Genomic DNA, 15,491 nt, shown 5'->3' with positions numbered 1-15,491 from the left:
AAATTTACAGAGATATTTGAACTTTTAAAGTATGTACTTTAAAAGATTTTGTGTTTTTGCAGTGTTGTGATTTCAAAATCCAGTTAAGATTTTGGTGAAGTTCACCCAAACACATCTGGCATGCTTTTGTTGCATGTCTGTGAACATAAATCTTTAAGCTTTGCCTCAGACTCTTTTAAAGACGTAGGTCTGGACTTTGACTGGACCACTTTAAGCCTTTTTCACTGTAGCTCTGGCTGTATGTTTAGGCTCATTCAACAGGAAGGTAAACGTCTCACCCCAATCTCACGTCTGAAAGTGATTTAAACCTCATTTCATTTGAAGTTGTCAGAGTAAAGGGGGATGAATAGAAATAAACGCCTCGTTTTACAAATATTTTATTCACGTGTATTTTGGTTTAAGGATATGTTGAAGAAGAGTATAAAGGAGTGGCAATTTAAAAAAAACATTAAACTTCTTTTAACTCCTTTTCAAACAAGTGTGGTTGCTAAAATTATTCTTTTGTTGTTGTTTTTGTTAGTTTGTGTTCATGTATTCCTTTTTTTACAAATGATTTTGTTCAAAAATAAAGATAGCATTTAGACTTTTACTATAGGAAAATGTAAAAACATGCATCATTTTCAGAACGGTTTACAGAAACCCACCAATGTTTTATGGAATTGCAGAAACTGTACAGAGGCAGATGGGATGTCTTCTGAGATAAACATGTTATGTTTTCTTTTTCTTTTTTTTCCAAGTCTGAAACCAAGCTGTACAATGGCTCAGATAAGGATGTGCCAGCGTCTGGCGGAAAGCTCACCAAGAAGGAGTCCCTCAAGGTGAGAACGCTCTAAAGCAGCTTAAGTCCCACATATCCGGATCCTAATTCTCAGAGGCTGCCTGTAAAAGTCGGCTTTCATTCAGGGTGTGTCTTGTATAATCAGGGAACGTTTGTTCTTATTTCACATCCGACACTTGTTCTCACAAGTTCAGATTGTGCCACGGTGTCATAATGTGTGAAACAAACAACAAATACATCAAATTGAATGCGTTCTTTTTCTCTGCAGGTGCAGAAGAAGAACTACAGAGAAGAAAAGAAGAGGGCGACCAAGGAGCTGCTTAGCACCATCACAGACCCTTCTGTTATCGTCATGGCCGACTGGCTGAAGGTGGGGCCGCCTCACCTTTTTCCCCCCCTCCGTCTTTCCATCGAAGCAGAACAGGCTTCAGGTTGACACGTTTCCGTCTGCAGATCCGAGGCACGCTGAAGAGCTGGACCAAGCTGTGGTGCGTGCTGAAGCCGGGGGTCCTCCTCATATACAAGACTAACAAAAACGGCCAGTGGGTTGGAACGGTGCTGCTGAACGCCTGCGAGCTCATCGAGAGGCCGTCCAAGAAGGACGGCTTCTGCTTCAAGCTCTTTCACCCGCTGGAGCAATCCATCTGGGCGGTGAAGGTCAGAACACCCAGGAAATGCACATAACTTCTGATAGATTCAAACTATTTTTTATACTAAAAAAATATTTTATTTCCAAGAATTAAAGGGGCGGTATGGTGTAAAATCACCTTTTTTTGAAGCTTTATGTCTTGTTTTAATGCTATTCCCTCATCAAAAACGTACATGGATTGTTGCCATGATTCATTCATGTGTATTTGAGAAACCTCTTAATCTCAAGGGCAACCAGTCAGCTGTGCAAAACGCCGGGGTGGATGTAGCAAACAACGAAGCTTCTGCCTCATTCCCTCACTCAGCTCCTTCAGACTAGCCAGCAGCAATTAGCAAACACCTGGTGGAACTGCACTGCTGCTGCTCTCATTTACGAGCTACTGCTAAGTGAAATACTGGTAAAAAATGTTGTTAAAGGGTTAATAGAGGAGCCGTTTTATGATAACTTCCTAAAGGAGTTTCAGAAAGAGCAGGAAATTTTAAAGAGACAGAGGCCCAATTCAACACGTTCAATTAGGAAGTAAAGTTTATTTTAAGTCATGTTTGATATACACAGCATTTTGTATAACAACTGAAGTTAACATAATTACTTGATTGTGTTATTAAAATGGCTATATGTACCTGGAAAACACATAATACTGCCCCTTTAATGATGCTGCTTTAACAATCAGGTTCTTATGGAACAGGCCCACAGCATGACACTTCCTCCGTCTTGCCTACTAACACTTCTGAAGTGCTTTTTCTATATAGTCAAAATTTTATCCACCGGAAGCGTTTGTTTCTGACAATTCTAAGAGGTGGGAGAAAGTTTTCAAGTGGAAAAACCATAAATAAAACGTCCTCCTGTTTGTCCACCTCCAGAGGGAAAAAAAGAAGAAGAAAGAAACCTGGTTACGATTTGAAACCCAGATGTGGATATTAAGTCATAATTATGAGAGCATCCTGCTGTAATTTAGGACAGACAAAAGAAAATTATTTGTCCAGGAAGCCATTTTCATATTTGGCAGCCCACGCGCTCCGTTTGTTCCTCAGTCCCCGGCTCTCAATGGGGCCACTCCAGCTATAATTACTTATTCATCACTGACCATGAAAGCTCTCCAGCATTTTTTGTTTTTTTTGTTTTGTTTTTTTCTCGTTCTGAAGAGAGCTGCCCTGCTCCGCTGTTCATTAGCCGCACTACCAAATTTAGCTTCTCACTTATCCTGCATCTGCCCACTCTGAGCCCTCTCATGTTTGCATAATTGACACATCCACTGTGGTTCGTATTTAGGATCGAATTAATTAAACGGAAAGTAGTGAAAACATATTAACTGAAATGAGAATCTGTCAAAGAGTCGGCGCCTGGATCTCAGAAGTGACGTGGTCCGTCATGACAGCCTGGAGCTCTGTAATTGTTTTCAACACGCTGTCCTTTTCTGTCCTCAGGGTCCTAAAGGAGAGGCGGTGGGCTCCATCACGCAGCCGTTACCCAGCAGCCACCTCATCTTCCGCGCCGCATCAGAGTCTGATGGTGAGAGACGGACTGTCATTCACACATCAATCTCTGACTCCGCCGCTAAAGTAAAACTGACCGACCCGACCCAATGCTGTCTTCAGCAGCATTAAGAAATGAATCAAGTAATCGCATGATGAATTAAAATTAGCTGAATAATTTCCATTCTGGGGATTTCATATTTTTTGATACACAATTTTGTTTTCAGCAATTTTGCTGTAGATATTTGTCTTCCAGTGGCAGTGTGGAGTGTTATGTGCAAAATGAAAGTTTATTGGAACTTGCTAATGTTTGCCATTATTTTTATATTAGTTGAAAAAGCTCTCAAAACTACAGGATTGTTGTTTATCGCAATAATTTCAGGGACAATTTATCGTCCTGCAAAATTTATCATGAGCCAAGCTTAGAGTAAATACGTCTGTGCTCTAAGTAAATCCATACAGTCATTTGCAAAAGTCTTCACACCGCTTTAACTTTTGCTCATTTTGTTTTGTCAGAACCTCAAACTTCAGTGCATTTAAATGGGACTTTTATGTGAATGAGTGTGGGAAAATAGATGCTTTAAAAACATCACAAAATGCAAGAAAATGTCTTTTTTCAGACTAACTAAGCTCATTAAGGATTTACCCAAAATACCTACATTTAATGATGTTTTAGTGCAAACTCTCTAGGGGTTTAGAGAAAACAGGAGGAATCGTAGCATTTATTGCGCTGTCCATGGTGCTGACACATGGAGAGCTGTTCCGTCTTGCTCCAGAGTCTCTCTCCATGGTGCTGGAATGAGTCAAACTGGAACAGTATTTCAACCACTAAGGTTCATTGCCCATCATGCAATTGTTTTCATCTGATTGTGAAGAACAACTAATTCCTCTGGTCACACACCTCTATTTTGCATTTGTTAAACCTTTACATTCCACGTATTCCACAATCCCGTATTGAGGAAAACTGTCCCAGGAAGGGACATAAAAGACATCTATTCGAGTTACGATAATCCAAAGTTAAGTTTCTTTTTTTAGTGTAGCACCTTGTGCGGTTTTGTTCCTGACGTGTGGGTGTGTAATTGGGCCGGTTTCACTCAGGTCGATGCTGGATGGACGCCTTGGAGCTGGCCCTGAAGTGCTCCAGCCTGCTGAAGAGGACCATGATCCGGGAGGGGAAGGAGGACATGAGCACCATGTCCACCGGTGGAGAGCACTCCATTAACTTCTACAGCCTCCTCAGAGCCCACAACATGCAAGGCTTCCAGTGAGCAGCACCAGTTAGCGCACACGACCTACACTGCTAGTCAGAGAGACGCATATAGAGTTGGCTTCACAACAAATAATCAGTTTTAGTCTGCACTTATGTGCTGGCAAAATAGTTTGAAAAACATTTATCCTTGACAGGTAGTTATGAAAGAATCCAGGGGATCCACTTATTGATTATTGACTTGGCGAATCTGTTTCCCTTCGCACCCGAACCGTCTCATCTCAGGTTCAACGACGGCGACCACCTAAAAGACCCGGACCTGTACTCGGACAAGTCGGACCGGGAGGGCGAACAGGACCACGAGGAGTCGGACCCCGAGGGCCTGGAGAAGAGCGAGGAGAGCGACAGCGACACGTCAGAGCGCCAGGACGACTCGTACATCGAAATGGACCCCAATGAGCACCTGCGGGAAACCCCGTACATGGAGCAGTCGCACGAAGAGCTGGGGGAGGTACGGCTTTACATTAAACTTTCATTATATCCTTAAAGGATTTCAACCATTTTCATCTCAGTCTTGAACTGCAGAATCATACAAAGACTTCTTTTTAATGTTTCTATGCAGCATGTCAGTTTGTGATCATAGTATCTGCAATTCGCTCTGTCTAAGAGACTCCAGTGAGTCGATGGCAAGTGTGAAAGTGCCAACTCTCATTTCCATTCTGAGAGTCTATCAGCGTACAAATGAAACACTTGGAGTAAGCTCAATGAAACCTTCACATTGACGAGAGACTCAGCAGCCTCAGTGGGATTTAGTGTTGGCACAGTACAGGTTGTGCATGTTTTAGCTAACGTCGTCGACTTGCTCCATTTCAGGCCGGTGAGGCTGCACAGACGGAGACCGTATCCGAGGAGAACAAGTCTCTGATCTGGACTCTGCTGAAGCAGGTGCGTCCAGGCATGGATCTGTCCAAGGTCGTCCTGCCCACCTTCGTCCTGGAGCCGAGGTCCTTCCTGGACAAGCTGTCCGACTACTACTACCACGCAGACTTCCTGTCCGAGTAAGAGCTTCCTGTGTTTTCCGTTCAATAAATGCACTGTCAATGGAGAAGACGCGGTTGTTATGACAACATGGCTCAGGTAAGAAGTCGATGTTTCTCGTTCCAGAGCTGCAATTGAAGAGAATGCCTACAACCGGATGAAGAAGGTGGTGAAATGGTACATCTCTGGATTTTACAAAAAGCCAAAGGTCAGTTTGACTCACTTCACGATGAGTTATGTGTATTTTTTTATTTTTTTGTATTTATTTTGCTCTGATGAATCCTGTTTTTGCTTTAATCCACAGGGGTTGAAGAAGCCATACAACCCCATCATTGGAGAGACGTACCGGTGCATGTGGCTCCATCAGAAGACCAACAGCAAGACTTTTTACATCGCAGAACAGGTACCAGCACCACCAGCAGCTTACATACAGTACTGATGAGAGGTTTACATTGGGATGAGTATCACATTCATTGGCTGGTTGAAATGATTCATTGTTAACTTCCATAAATTAGACTTGTCCAAGTTTCAGTCATCTGCAACCATTATTTTAGCAAGGTGACTATATCTGAAAAACTTTCTATCTATGGGTAGGTCTGAAGTTGTTCAATAGATTACAAGCAGTGAAAGATGAAGAGAAATGTTGAATTTTCATGACTCTTTTGTAAAATGCACCATTTTGGGACCTAAAGGAAGGAAGTGTACAGCCAAATCAAAGTTGCCTTGTGGGTAAAAACCTTCTCTTCTCAGGTCTCTCACCATCCGCCAGTGTCGGCCTTCTACGTCAGCAACAGGAAAGACGGGTTCTGCCTCAGCGGCAGCATCCTCGCCAAGTCCAAGTTCTACGGTACAAACGACCTCAGCCGTCTTAATTCTCGCCTCGTTAACATTCTCAGAGCACTGATGAGTTTCCACTCCCATTCCAGGAAACTCCCTGTCAGCCATTTTAGACGGAGAGGCTCGGCTCACCTTCCTCAACCGAGGGGAGGACTACGTTATGAACATGCCCTACGCTCACTGTAAAGGTCAGAGTGCACGCCACAAACCTTTGTTTAACTTCACATCTAGTTGATCTGTATTGACTGGAACATGTTTTTATATCAAAGGCATTCTGTACGGAACCATGACCTTGGAGCTGGGAGGTCAGATCACCATTGCGTGTGAGAAAACGGGCTACAGCTCTCAGCTCGAGTTCAAACTGAAGGTACGTTTGCGAGACTTGTGGCGGTCATCGTAGAGTGGGAGATGGTCAGTGTAAAAGGAGCAGAAATGTTTCTTACGCGATGTCTCTGATTGTCTCGCTCCTCCGTCAACATTTCCACCCATCCCACCTCTTTACCCAACCCTATAACCCAACTCCAACCCCACCATTACCAACTGCTTTACCCTGTCATGAACCAGCGGCAGGTATGTGCAGGACAGGATAGGTGACTTTAGTGCATGCGGTTTATTCCTATCAATCGTTTATTCCAAAACAGTGAGTCTGATCGGAGAGCTTCAATAGAAGAAAAAAACATTTTAAAATCTAATTAACTAAAAATGCGGTTAACAGGGCAGATCAGCAGGATTTCTTGTCAGATTATGAATCTCTTCTCAAGGAGCATCGGTAAATATTTAAAGAAATTCGATTTAAAAGATAAAAAATCATTATAAAATGTTTCTTCAAAGTAACAACAGTAAGTCCATTTCTTCTCTCTGGTTTTACTGTCCTGTGCTTGTCCTCCATTTTGTGTCCTGTCCTCCCTCGTCCTTGATTCCTCTTACGTCCCCTTCGCCTCTTGTCCCTCGTCTTGCTTGTCTTTTTTAGCCGTTCCTGGGCAGCAGCGATTGTGTCAACCAGATCTCTGGGAAGATCAAGCTGGGAAAGGAGGTCCTGGCTACTCTAGAGGGACACTGGGTATGACTCCACCTATTGTTCTAAATAACACCAAGTATGCTTTTTCTTGCTTGTAATATTCGTTTTGTTTTAGTAGCTTGAATGTGTTTATTTAGATTTCTGTTGTTTTGTAAGGCTGTAGACAAAGATTTGAGAGGAAGTAGTGAACAAATCATAGCTTCACGAGCTAACTTTGTCAGTAGTTCGCTAATGCCGAACAAAACACAATTTTGCAATTGCGTTTTCCGTTAAATAAGACACGCAATTAAAATCACACGTGATTGTTTGTTCACAGGATAAACAATCCTGTGAACAAACAGTACTGATGAGAGTAGTGTATGTACTTATCATCAGTACTGTAGTAGTTTTTAAAAACTTATCCTTATTAAGGATAAGTTTTCTTATCCTTAATAAGGATAAATGTAAATGTATTATTATTAAGGATAAGTTTTTAAAAAACATCCTTCTAACACTTCCTGTTGTCTTGTTTGTCGTTTCCGCCAGCAGTAACATCTGGTTGATAGTCAAATAACTCGTGTCATGCAAAAAAAGTGTTACCGAAAAACTTTTTTTTTTTTTTTTTTCTATTTTTTTGTTTTGCGCAATGTTTTTTTTGTTTTTCCTTTTTGCACTTTTATATGGTTAATGGAAACACAGCTAATGACTGTGTTTGACTTTCCTCTCACAGGACAGTGAGATCTTCATCAACGACAAAAAAACGGGGACGATGGATACGTTCTGGGACCCGACGCCGGAGCTGAGGCAGAACAGGCTGACGCGCTACACCGTCCCACCTGAAGAGCAGGGGGACTTCGAGTCAGAAAGGTGCACTTTGGTTTATTTAATGAACATAAATAAGAATTCTTAAGAATAAGAATTCATCCTCCGCTGTCTTTGGATAATCCTAATCCCTTCTACACTAGAGTTCTGCTTTTTAACATTTTCAGACTATTTGAATGAAAGGACAAACGTGAGGAATATCCAAACAGGTTGTAATGTTTTTATGACCTTCCAGGCTGTGGCAGCACGTGACTCGAGCGATCAACAACAAGGACCAGACGGAGGCCACCAACGAGAAGTTCATCCTGGAGGAAGCTCAGAGGAAGGCGGCCCGGGAGCGCAAAACCAAATGCGAGGATTGGATCCCCGCCCTGTTCGAGCAGGACCCCATCACCGGAGAGTGGCATTACAGATATGCCGAGTGAGTGGCTCCTCTGTGGCCCTGCACACCAGCCAGATTAGACTTCAGATGGGTGCGCCCAGATTCACCACTGCAAGGCCAAAAAATGTTTCTAAACTTTGACTTTTAGCATCTAAGTGTTTTACAATTATGAGGCATTTTGAATGTAGCTTTAAAAAGTAGTTACTAAAAAAAAGTCATCAAACCTTAATGGATTTCTTTTAAAATTATTACCATTTGCTTCTTTGTTTTTTCTTAGCAAAGTGCAAGGCTGCCACCTTCTGGTGGCTACTGTAACTGCAGAGTTATCATGATCAAAGGAAGATTGTGTTGGTTTTTTTTATTTTATTTTATCTGACCTTTAGTTTGCTTGTCCCTTTTGATTAATGTTTAATGTATGAGTTCAACATTTATATTGAACTACATAAAAAATATATAAAATGTCAAAATCAACATTACTTATAAAGAAGATTATTTAGAAGACAGTATTTTCACTCTCCCTGTGAGAATTAAGCTTTAATGTACTCTGAAGAATATGTCATGACAAAGGTGTAAACTAATAACACAGTTCTGCCATGTTGCAAAAAAACACTCCTGGGTGTCAAGCCGTTCGTCCAGCCAAACATACAAGTAGTTCTCTCTCTGTAAGGTCGGGTAGAAATAGGAACACCATAGAAGTATGGGAGTCATTTCTGGAAAACAGAAAGTTAGTTTCATTCATAATAAGAACCAACAGCACTTGAAAGCTTGTTATAAGCTCAGAAATGGGCCACATCACATTGAATAAGCCAAGTGAGTAAAGTTTATCTGCATAAAAGTGAAATTTAGCTGTAGACATAATCTTCTAATTTTGTGAATAAATATGGGAAATGGAAGGAATCCTAAAATGGAGCCTTGCGGCACTCCAGTTTAGAAACTTAAAGAACAGATTCTGTCCCTCTTCTTTTGCCTTCTCATTTCTTCGTCTTGTGTGTTTCCTCAGCACCAGGCCGTGGGATCCGCTCAACGACCTGATTCAGTTTGAGAAAGACGGCTGCATCCAGACCAAGGTCCGACACCGCACCCCTATGGTACGTTCTGGCAGTCTTATTAGTCTGAGTAACCAGGGGCCGCGGAGGGACAATTGCAAGTGCCAGGTACGTTGTCCCGGTGACGAAGCATGCCACCGCCTCATCCGTCCTTCACGCATCAGCCGGCGCACCGCCTCCATTGTCGCTTCATCTCTTTGTGCCACCACCTGTCTGCTGCCGCCATCATAAGCCTGGACTCTTGTGTGCCTCTTTGTTTGTTTGTTTTTTTTAAATCCATTATTTAAAACTTTTTGTCTTACACTGGCTGCTCTGTCGCCCTCATTGTTTCATTGTTGTGTCTGCATGACTCATCAAACACTAACGCTTAGAGTAGTTTAAATTAATTTTAGAAGGCGGAAAAATGCTCAGTGTTTAGTAGCCATTTTCCAGATGCAACAACCAGTATGAGCCAGTGTTGCAGACACGCTAACTGTTGTTGTTTACATCCAAAAAGTTCACGCATGAGCACAAACGCTGGAGGGGAAAAAGACGATCCTTTTACTCACCATCCATAGCTGCTCTGCTGTGGTAGAGTTCTGTTAACAAAATGAAACTGGAGATGTAAGTGTTATTAACTCAGTGCAGTGCGCCATGGCAAAGGAAAAATAACGCAGAAAAAAACCCGCTGAAGAATAAACCACTCATATTCTGCTTCGTTCTCGCTCTACGTCAGCTTCACGCTACACGCAGACCCGTTGCCACAGCAACCAGCAGAGCTGAGGTTATATTTAAATGTTTCAGGATTCAACACCAAAAAAATCATTCCCCACTCAAAGAGCGGAACATTCAGTCCGTTATGGTCTTACGTTTTCAGGCTCGATGTTTATTTTGCAATTATTAATCAGTGATCAACTGAACCCAGCGGTGATTGATCAGCTAATTTAAACACTTGCTCTACTGATGATCTGTCAGAGAGTTGGTGTGTGGTTTGCCTTTTTTTTCTCTTTTTTTCTGAACTGAAACGCACAAAATTCTGCAGCACATACACATATTAACGTTGTCAAAGTCAAGCTAGCATAACTGATCTACTTCCTTTTCCCTCGCTGGTTTTGTTTTTATGTAAACTTTTTACTGGCCTGCATAATGCGAAAACCTTGGACCTCAACTGGCTGTCAGTTTTGACAAGTAATTTTTTGTTGTTTTTTTTTTGTAAAATTGTGTTTTTACTAATAAAAAAAAACTTAAATTAAGGAGTTTCTTATCAGATTTTAACTAAAATATTTAATTAAAGCTGTTTGCAAGTTTGCCCTCATTACTACAAACAGATTCTGTGTTCCAACTCTCCCCTGGTTGTTTACTTTTGAGTGCTAGCTGTGTGTTGCTATGATCGCACTAACACACCAGCATGTGTCACTTCGCCGCCGCTATCCGCCGACACCGGTGGAGTTTCCTGCACGAGAATCCCAATTTTTAACGCTGTTTATTCTCTTTCTTTTTGCCCTTTTATGTGTGTTTTTATCTGCTTTTTGCTGGCTGATAACGTTCCAACTGTTTATCACATGTGTTTGTTTGTTTGTGTGTCCATCTGCGAATGGCTGATCAGGTAACGGTGCCAAAGAGAACACACAAGAGCGACAACCCCAAGAGCCTGGAGAGCGGCTGCTCCTCACCAGAACCTGATCACCATGACTCATCGGGGAGCGAACGTGAGTGAGCCTCATCGAGCATGTCCATATGCAAACACAGCTATGTGAACGGAATGGAATTATACCGCTCAGCGGACTTCTTTTAGGATTTCTGTGGCGTTTTGTAGCATTTTCTGAACGTAAAATGGATTCTAAACAGAAATACATGAAGTTTGCATAATGGGCAGCACTGAAAAAGCTTCACATCATAGAACAGAGTGAAATTTGTACCACAGTGGTCAAATTAATGGTTATCATCAGTTAAGTAAAGGGCACACAGGTACAAAAAAAAATTAAAGATAAGACAAATAATAAATTGTGGACTAAAGCAAAAGTTTATGAAGAATGTTGAAATTACTCCAAAACATTCAAATCTTTTAGACTCGCCCAAGAAGACCAGAGGCTGTTTGCCATCAAAGGCGTTTCAACAGAGCGTAGAATAAAAGCTGTTAATACTTTACTTTTTTTTCTGTATGTTTTGTTTCTCAATTTTAACAAGTTATCAAAAATGTCACTTTTTTATTGCACGTCGTGTTGAATTTTGAGAGAAAAGTGTATTTAAATACATTTGAAAATAAGGACATAACATAACAAAATGGGTTAACAACATCATAAACAACTTTATTTAAAACATAGATAGGTCTATATGGAGAAAAAAAAACTATTAAAATTAAAATACAAATAAATAACACTTTGAATACTTTGCAGATGCTCCTTAACCCATTAAGCAGTGGCAGCATAATGCTGTGGGCACGTTTTCCATCACTAAATGTATGAAATATTAGTCGGTACCCTGATAATGACAAAACCGCCGATTTATTTTTATTTTTTTGTTGCAGGACACAAAAGCAAGCATAACTGTCGGCTGAGAAAAAAGGGTGCAGACCTCAGCGAACTTCAAAGTGCCATCAACTCCATAAAGCAGACGCAGGAGGACATTAACAGGTGAGAAAGAGCTTGACTCGTCCCATGCTGCAAACGCGTCCCGATGCCGCGCGCGTTAAACGTTCCTGTCTGTTGTTGTAAAGGAACGTGGTGGCGCTGCGGATGCGTTCAGAGAGCCGGGCGGAGAACACGTCCTTCCTCCAGCAGCGGGACTACGTCATCATCGCCTGCCTCGTCGTCCTTCAGGTTCTCATCAACTACATTTTCAAGTAGCAGCCACAAGGCCTCAACCTGAACTCGCTCTCTCTCTCACACACACACACACACCGGAGATTTTTAGACGGGCTGACCTCCAGCTCCCTCCTTCTCTCCGCTTAACAAACCCATATCTTTGTGTTGTGGAAAAGCAGAAGAACTCGGAAAGAGACCGTTTTTATCGTATTTATTCGCAAACATCATCATTCTAAATCTCCGCGGAGATGCATGGATTTCAAAGAGAGGGGAACAGCGGTGAAGGGATTTCACATGGAATAAAAGGCTGGACTGCCTCGGGTTTTTTTTTTTCCTGGTTTTTTTTTTTTTTTTTTTTTTTTTAATGCCTTGATGTTAAAGGCAAAGACGGCAGCCGTTTTTTATTAGCTGTTTCATTATTTTTGCTTTTTTTTTAAACGGAGTGATGCTACTCTGATGTTTCACATTTCACCTCAAACGACAGGGAAGCTTCTAACACAAAAACAAGGACCACAGGTCAGATTGTAACACACGCACATGAGATCCCTTTAATTTTAGTGCTTCTTTTCTGTTTTCCTATCTCATCTTGTGTTTAACTGAAGCCTGCTCAGAACAGAAAACAAACCAACGTGATGGAAAAAAAAAGGGAAAGAAAAACAGAGTGGTCCAATCAATGTGTGCAACTTTTATTTTTATATGATCAGATCCTCTTACATTCACCCTCGATTCCACATCTGGAAATAGAAGACAGTGAGAATAACACAAGGGACAAAAGGAACAGAAGCTATAGACCTCCGCTTTTTGCATACAGAGTCGTTGTTTAGAGAGAAAAAAAAAGAAAATAGATCACATTTGACACATCCTATTTGTATATTGTAAGTAGCGAACTTTAACCCTTTGGAGACCATTTTTGTCTTACGGCACAAATGCACTGGAAATGTGGGAGATTCACTTTGGTATCGACTCAGCATTGAGACAGACTGATGCTCTAATCAAGAAAAAAAATATAAATATAAATATATATATACATATATATATATTTGAAGTCTTTTTAAAACACCCCAGTGACCACTGCCCTTTTACTGTCCTAATTTAAGCTAGCCGACCTTCTGGTAGAGATTAGTAATAAAGAATCTTAGAACGGCACTCTGTCTCTTAAGCCTAGTTTCTTCAAATCAAACTTAGAGTGAGAACGAATGATTGTTTTTTTTTTTTATCCTCACTATTTTAACATCTCTTTAAAAACTTAAGTATAAAAACCTCACATCTAAGTTTGAAAGGGTGCCGTTTATTATTATACTTATTAACAATGTTTCCACCAATCCGGTTCTAGTGTTGAACTACGTCTGGTGCTGTAGCCGGTTTTTAACTGGCTCTATAGAAAATCCAACAAAAACGAGCCAAAGCACGTCATTCGTCTCGTTATCGTCAACCAGGTGTCCTGATATAATTGGTTACTCATCCAATTCATTTAAACCTTCATGATTTTATCATTTGTTTCTAAATACAAATCTGAATGTTGCGGTACTAATGTTTATATGCAGGCTGATCAGTTTTAGCGTGGTAAGCTGATGTTAGCATGCTTCTTGTTGGTTTAAGTCGACACTATTTTAACTTTTTCCATATTTCAGTTTGGTTAATTGGTTAACTGTTAGAGATGACAGAAAATGAATGATAAATCTGTATTTACCACAGAGAGCAGTGTCTGCACGCAAAGTCGTGTAAATTGTTAAAGTCCTAATTTAAGTGGTACAGGATCTGTGCTAAAGATGAGGGTGATGACAATAATACAATATATATTATTTCCACCATGTAATTTTTATATAAAATATAAATGAAATATCCGACTGCTGGTGTCCTCTAGTAAATAACTTTGCCACAATATAACTTATTTATTTATTTTTGTGGTGCTTCTGTTAAAAGCAAATGCCAAGCAAGCACCAGCAGCAACATGTGAACTGGATTGGTGGGGAACTAGTGAAATAGAAGCATACGGCAAAAATAGGCTCCGAGTAGACAAATCAAAGCTCAACACTTTGTTCGAACTTCACTGCCTGACTGCAGCAGCTCCGCTGCAGATCCGATAAAGAGTATCAGTCACTTCCTCCAGCGCATTTGAGCCTCAAAGTTTCAATATGTAACCTAGAATAGACTCTGTTCTGAGGCTCCTCGTCGGAGCGCGTAGACTTGTAGACCTTTTTCTAACCGTCGCCATGTTAAGAGCATTCCAAATGTACAAAAACGTGCAGCCAAACTCTTTGTGTGTTAGAGTAGAAGTCGGTTGGAGTCACTGTGTAAATAATCCGGGTGGGCGACGGCGCCTCCGGAGCGGCACGCGGACACTCTCACTGTGTACACAAACCGTTTTCCTCCTCCTGTTTGGGTTTTACTAGTTGGCGAACATCCTGGTAAGTTTAGCAGCACTGTTTTACTGTGTTTTTATTTATGTCTTCGCCTGTTATGATGTTAGCCTTGTCGACGTTTACATATATCCGATTGCCTCCGCCGTCAGCAGACTGTTAAGCGATGGAAGCTTCGGGACAACAGAGACCGGTAGCGTTCGTAGGAGCCAGCTGTACCCCTGGAAGTTACCCGGCTGGCCCGAGTGTATGTGTGTTTGTTTTTTCCCGTGCGTCCTCATTGCCTGAGATGGTAGAATGTGTGGAAATAAGTACATACCAGTGCCTTTTAGAGTCAGACATGGGGTGAAGTTGTAGCTTAAAGGAGGTGGCGTGGGCAGGGTGCAACAGAAGGTATAGTCTGAATTCGGACTTGGACTGTGGTTGGGTTTACTGTAGAGTTGTAGTGTGGACGGTGCCATATGAAGTCTGACTCCACAGGTAGACACCCGCCGCCCGTAGATTCCCGAAGGCCGATCCCCTGCCACAGGAGGAAGAGTGCAGGCAGTTTTCCTTCCCGTCTCCCTCGCTCCCTTGTCTTCAACACACAAAACGTGGAGGGAAGCGGCCATCTTTACTGTACGTCGTCGTTGCCGTGTCTGTGAAATATCGTTTTATTTATTCCTCTTTTGTATGTGGGTTTATGTTGAACATTTGTTTTTCAGCTCATAGTTTTAGGTGACTGTTCTTTTGTCATATTTAATGTTTGTTTTATTTTGCAAAATGCACACGCTCGTTTTTATTCCACTTCACGTTAATAACAGACACGCGGGACTATCCGAACTGGGGCGACTCACTTCCCCACACACGCATCACACACCTTTTTCCTATTCAAGTAATTGAATATATTTACTGTATCTCCATGGAAACTGTAACTTCTCTGAAGTTTATGGTCACATGTAACACAATAAAAACAAATTACATACTTCATTCTGTTGTGTGTGTGTTTAGTTTAGTAGATTCAGATTAAAAATGCAGAATTACCAAATCTATGCAAGATATTCCCAGATTTATTTTTTATGTGAATAAAGTTGAGGCAAAGATGTTATTCCATGGCCTAATCCTTTGATATCTTTAAAAA

General features: G+C 41.3%; 1 protein-coding gene across 10 annotated transcripts in view; it reads left to right on the top strand.

Annotated features, from left to right (window-relative positions):
* osbpl8 (oxysterol binding protein-like 8) overlaps nt 1-15,340 on the top strand; it is a 71,078-nt gene extending 55,738 nt beyond the window's left edge. For 6 of the 10 annotated variants that reach the window (XM_016681334.1, XM_007571250.2, XM_016681339.1 and 3 more), the window contains 19 exons: nt 738-818; nt 1,047-1,148; nt 1,232-1,435; nt 2,852-2,936; nt 3,998-4,163; nt 4,392-4,617; nt 4,980-5,164; nt 5,271-5,352; nt 5,449-5,547; nt 5,895-5,991; nt 6,071-6,169; nt 6,251-6,348; nt 6,952-7,041; nt 7,709-7,845; nt 8,036-8,221; nt 9,183-9,336; nt 10,814-10,916; nt 11,735-11,840; nt 11,924-12,053. In XM_016681334.1, the coding sequence (XP_016536820.1) occupies nt 738-818; nt 1,047-1,148; nt 1,232-1,435; nt 2,852-2,936; nt 3,998-4,163; nt 4,392-4,617; nt 4,980-5,164; nt 5,271-5,352; nt 5,449-5,547; nt 5,895-5,991; nt 6,071-6,169; nt 6,251-6,348; nt 6,952-7,041; nt 7,709-7,845; nt 8,036-8,221; nt 9,183-9,336; nt 10,814-10,916; nt 11,735-11,840; nt 11,924-12,053 (2,430 nt within the window). Of the gene's footprint in view, nt 1-737; nt 819-1,046; nt 1,149-1,231; nt 1,436-2,851; nt 2,937-3,997; nt 4,164-4,391; nt 4,618-4,979; nt 5,165-5,270; nt 5,353-5,448; nt 5,548-5,894; nt 5,992-6,070; nt 6,170-6,250; nt 6,349-6,951; nt 7,042-7,708; nt 7,846-8,035; nt 8,222-9,182; nt 9,337-10,813; nt 10,917-11,734; nt 11,841-11,923 lie in introns of all 10 variants that reach the window. The other 4 variants (XM_007571247.2, XM_016681336.1, XM_007571249.2 and 1 more) reach the window with 2 other exon arrangements.
* The last annotated feature ends 151 nt before the right edge of the window (nt 15,341-15,491 follow it).

The sequence above is a fragment of the Poecilia formosa genome, unplaced genomic scaffold (genome assembly GCF_000485575.1).
Source record: "Poecilia formosa unplaced genomic scaffold, Poecilia_formosa-5.1.2 Scaffold277, whole genome shotgun sequence".
Classification (NCBI taxonomy): Eukaryota; Metazoa; Chordata; class Actinopteri; order Cyprinodontiformes; family Poeciliidae; genus Poecilia; species Poecilia formosa.
This window is presented reverse-complemented; position numbering and strand designations above follow the sequence as displayed.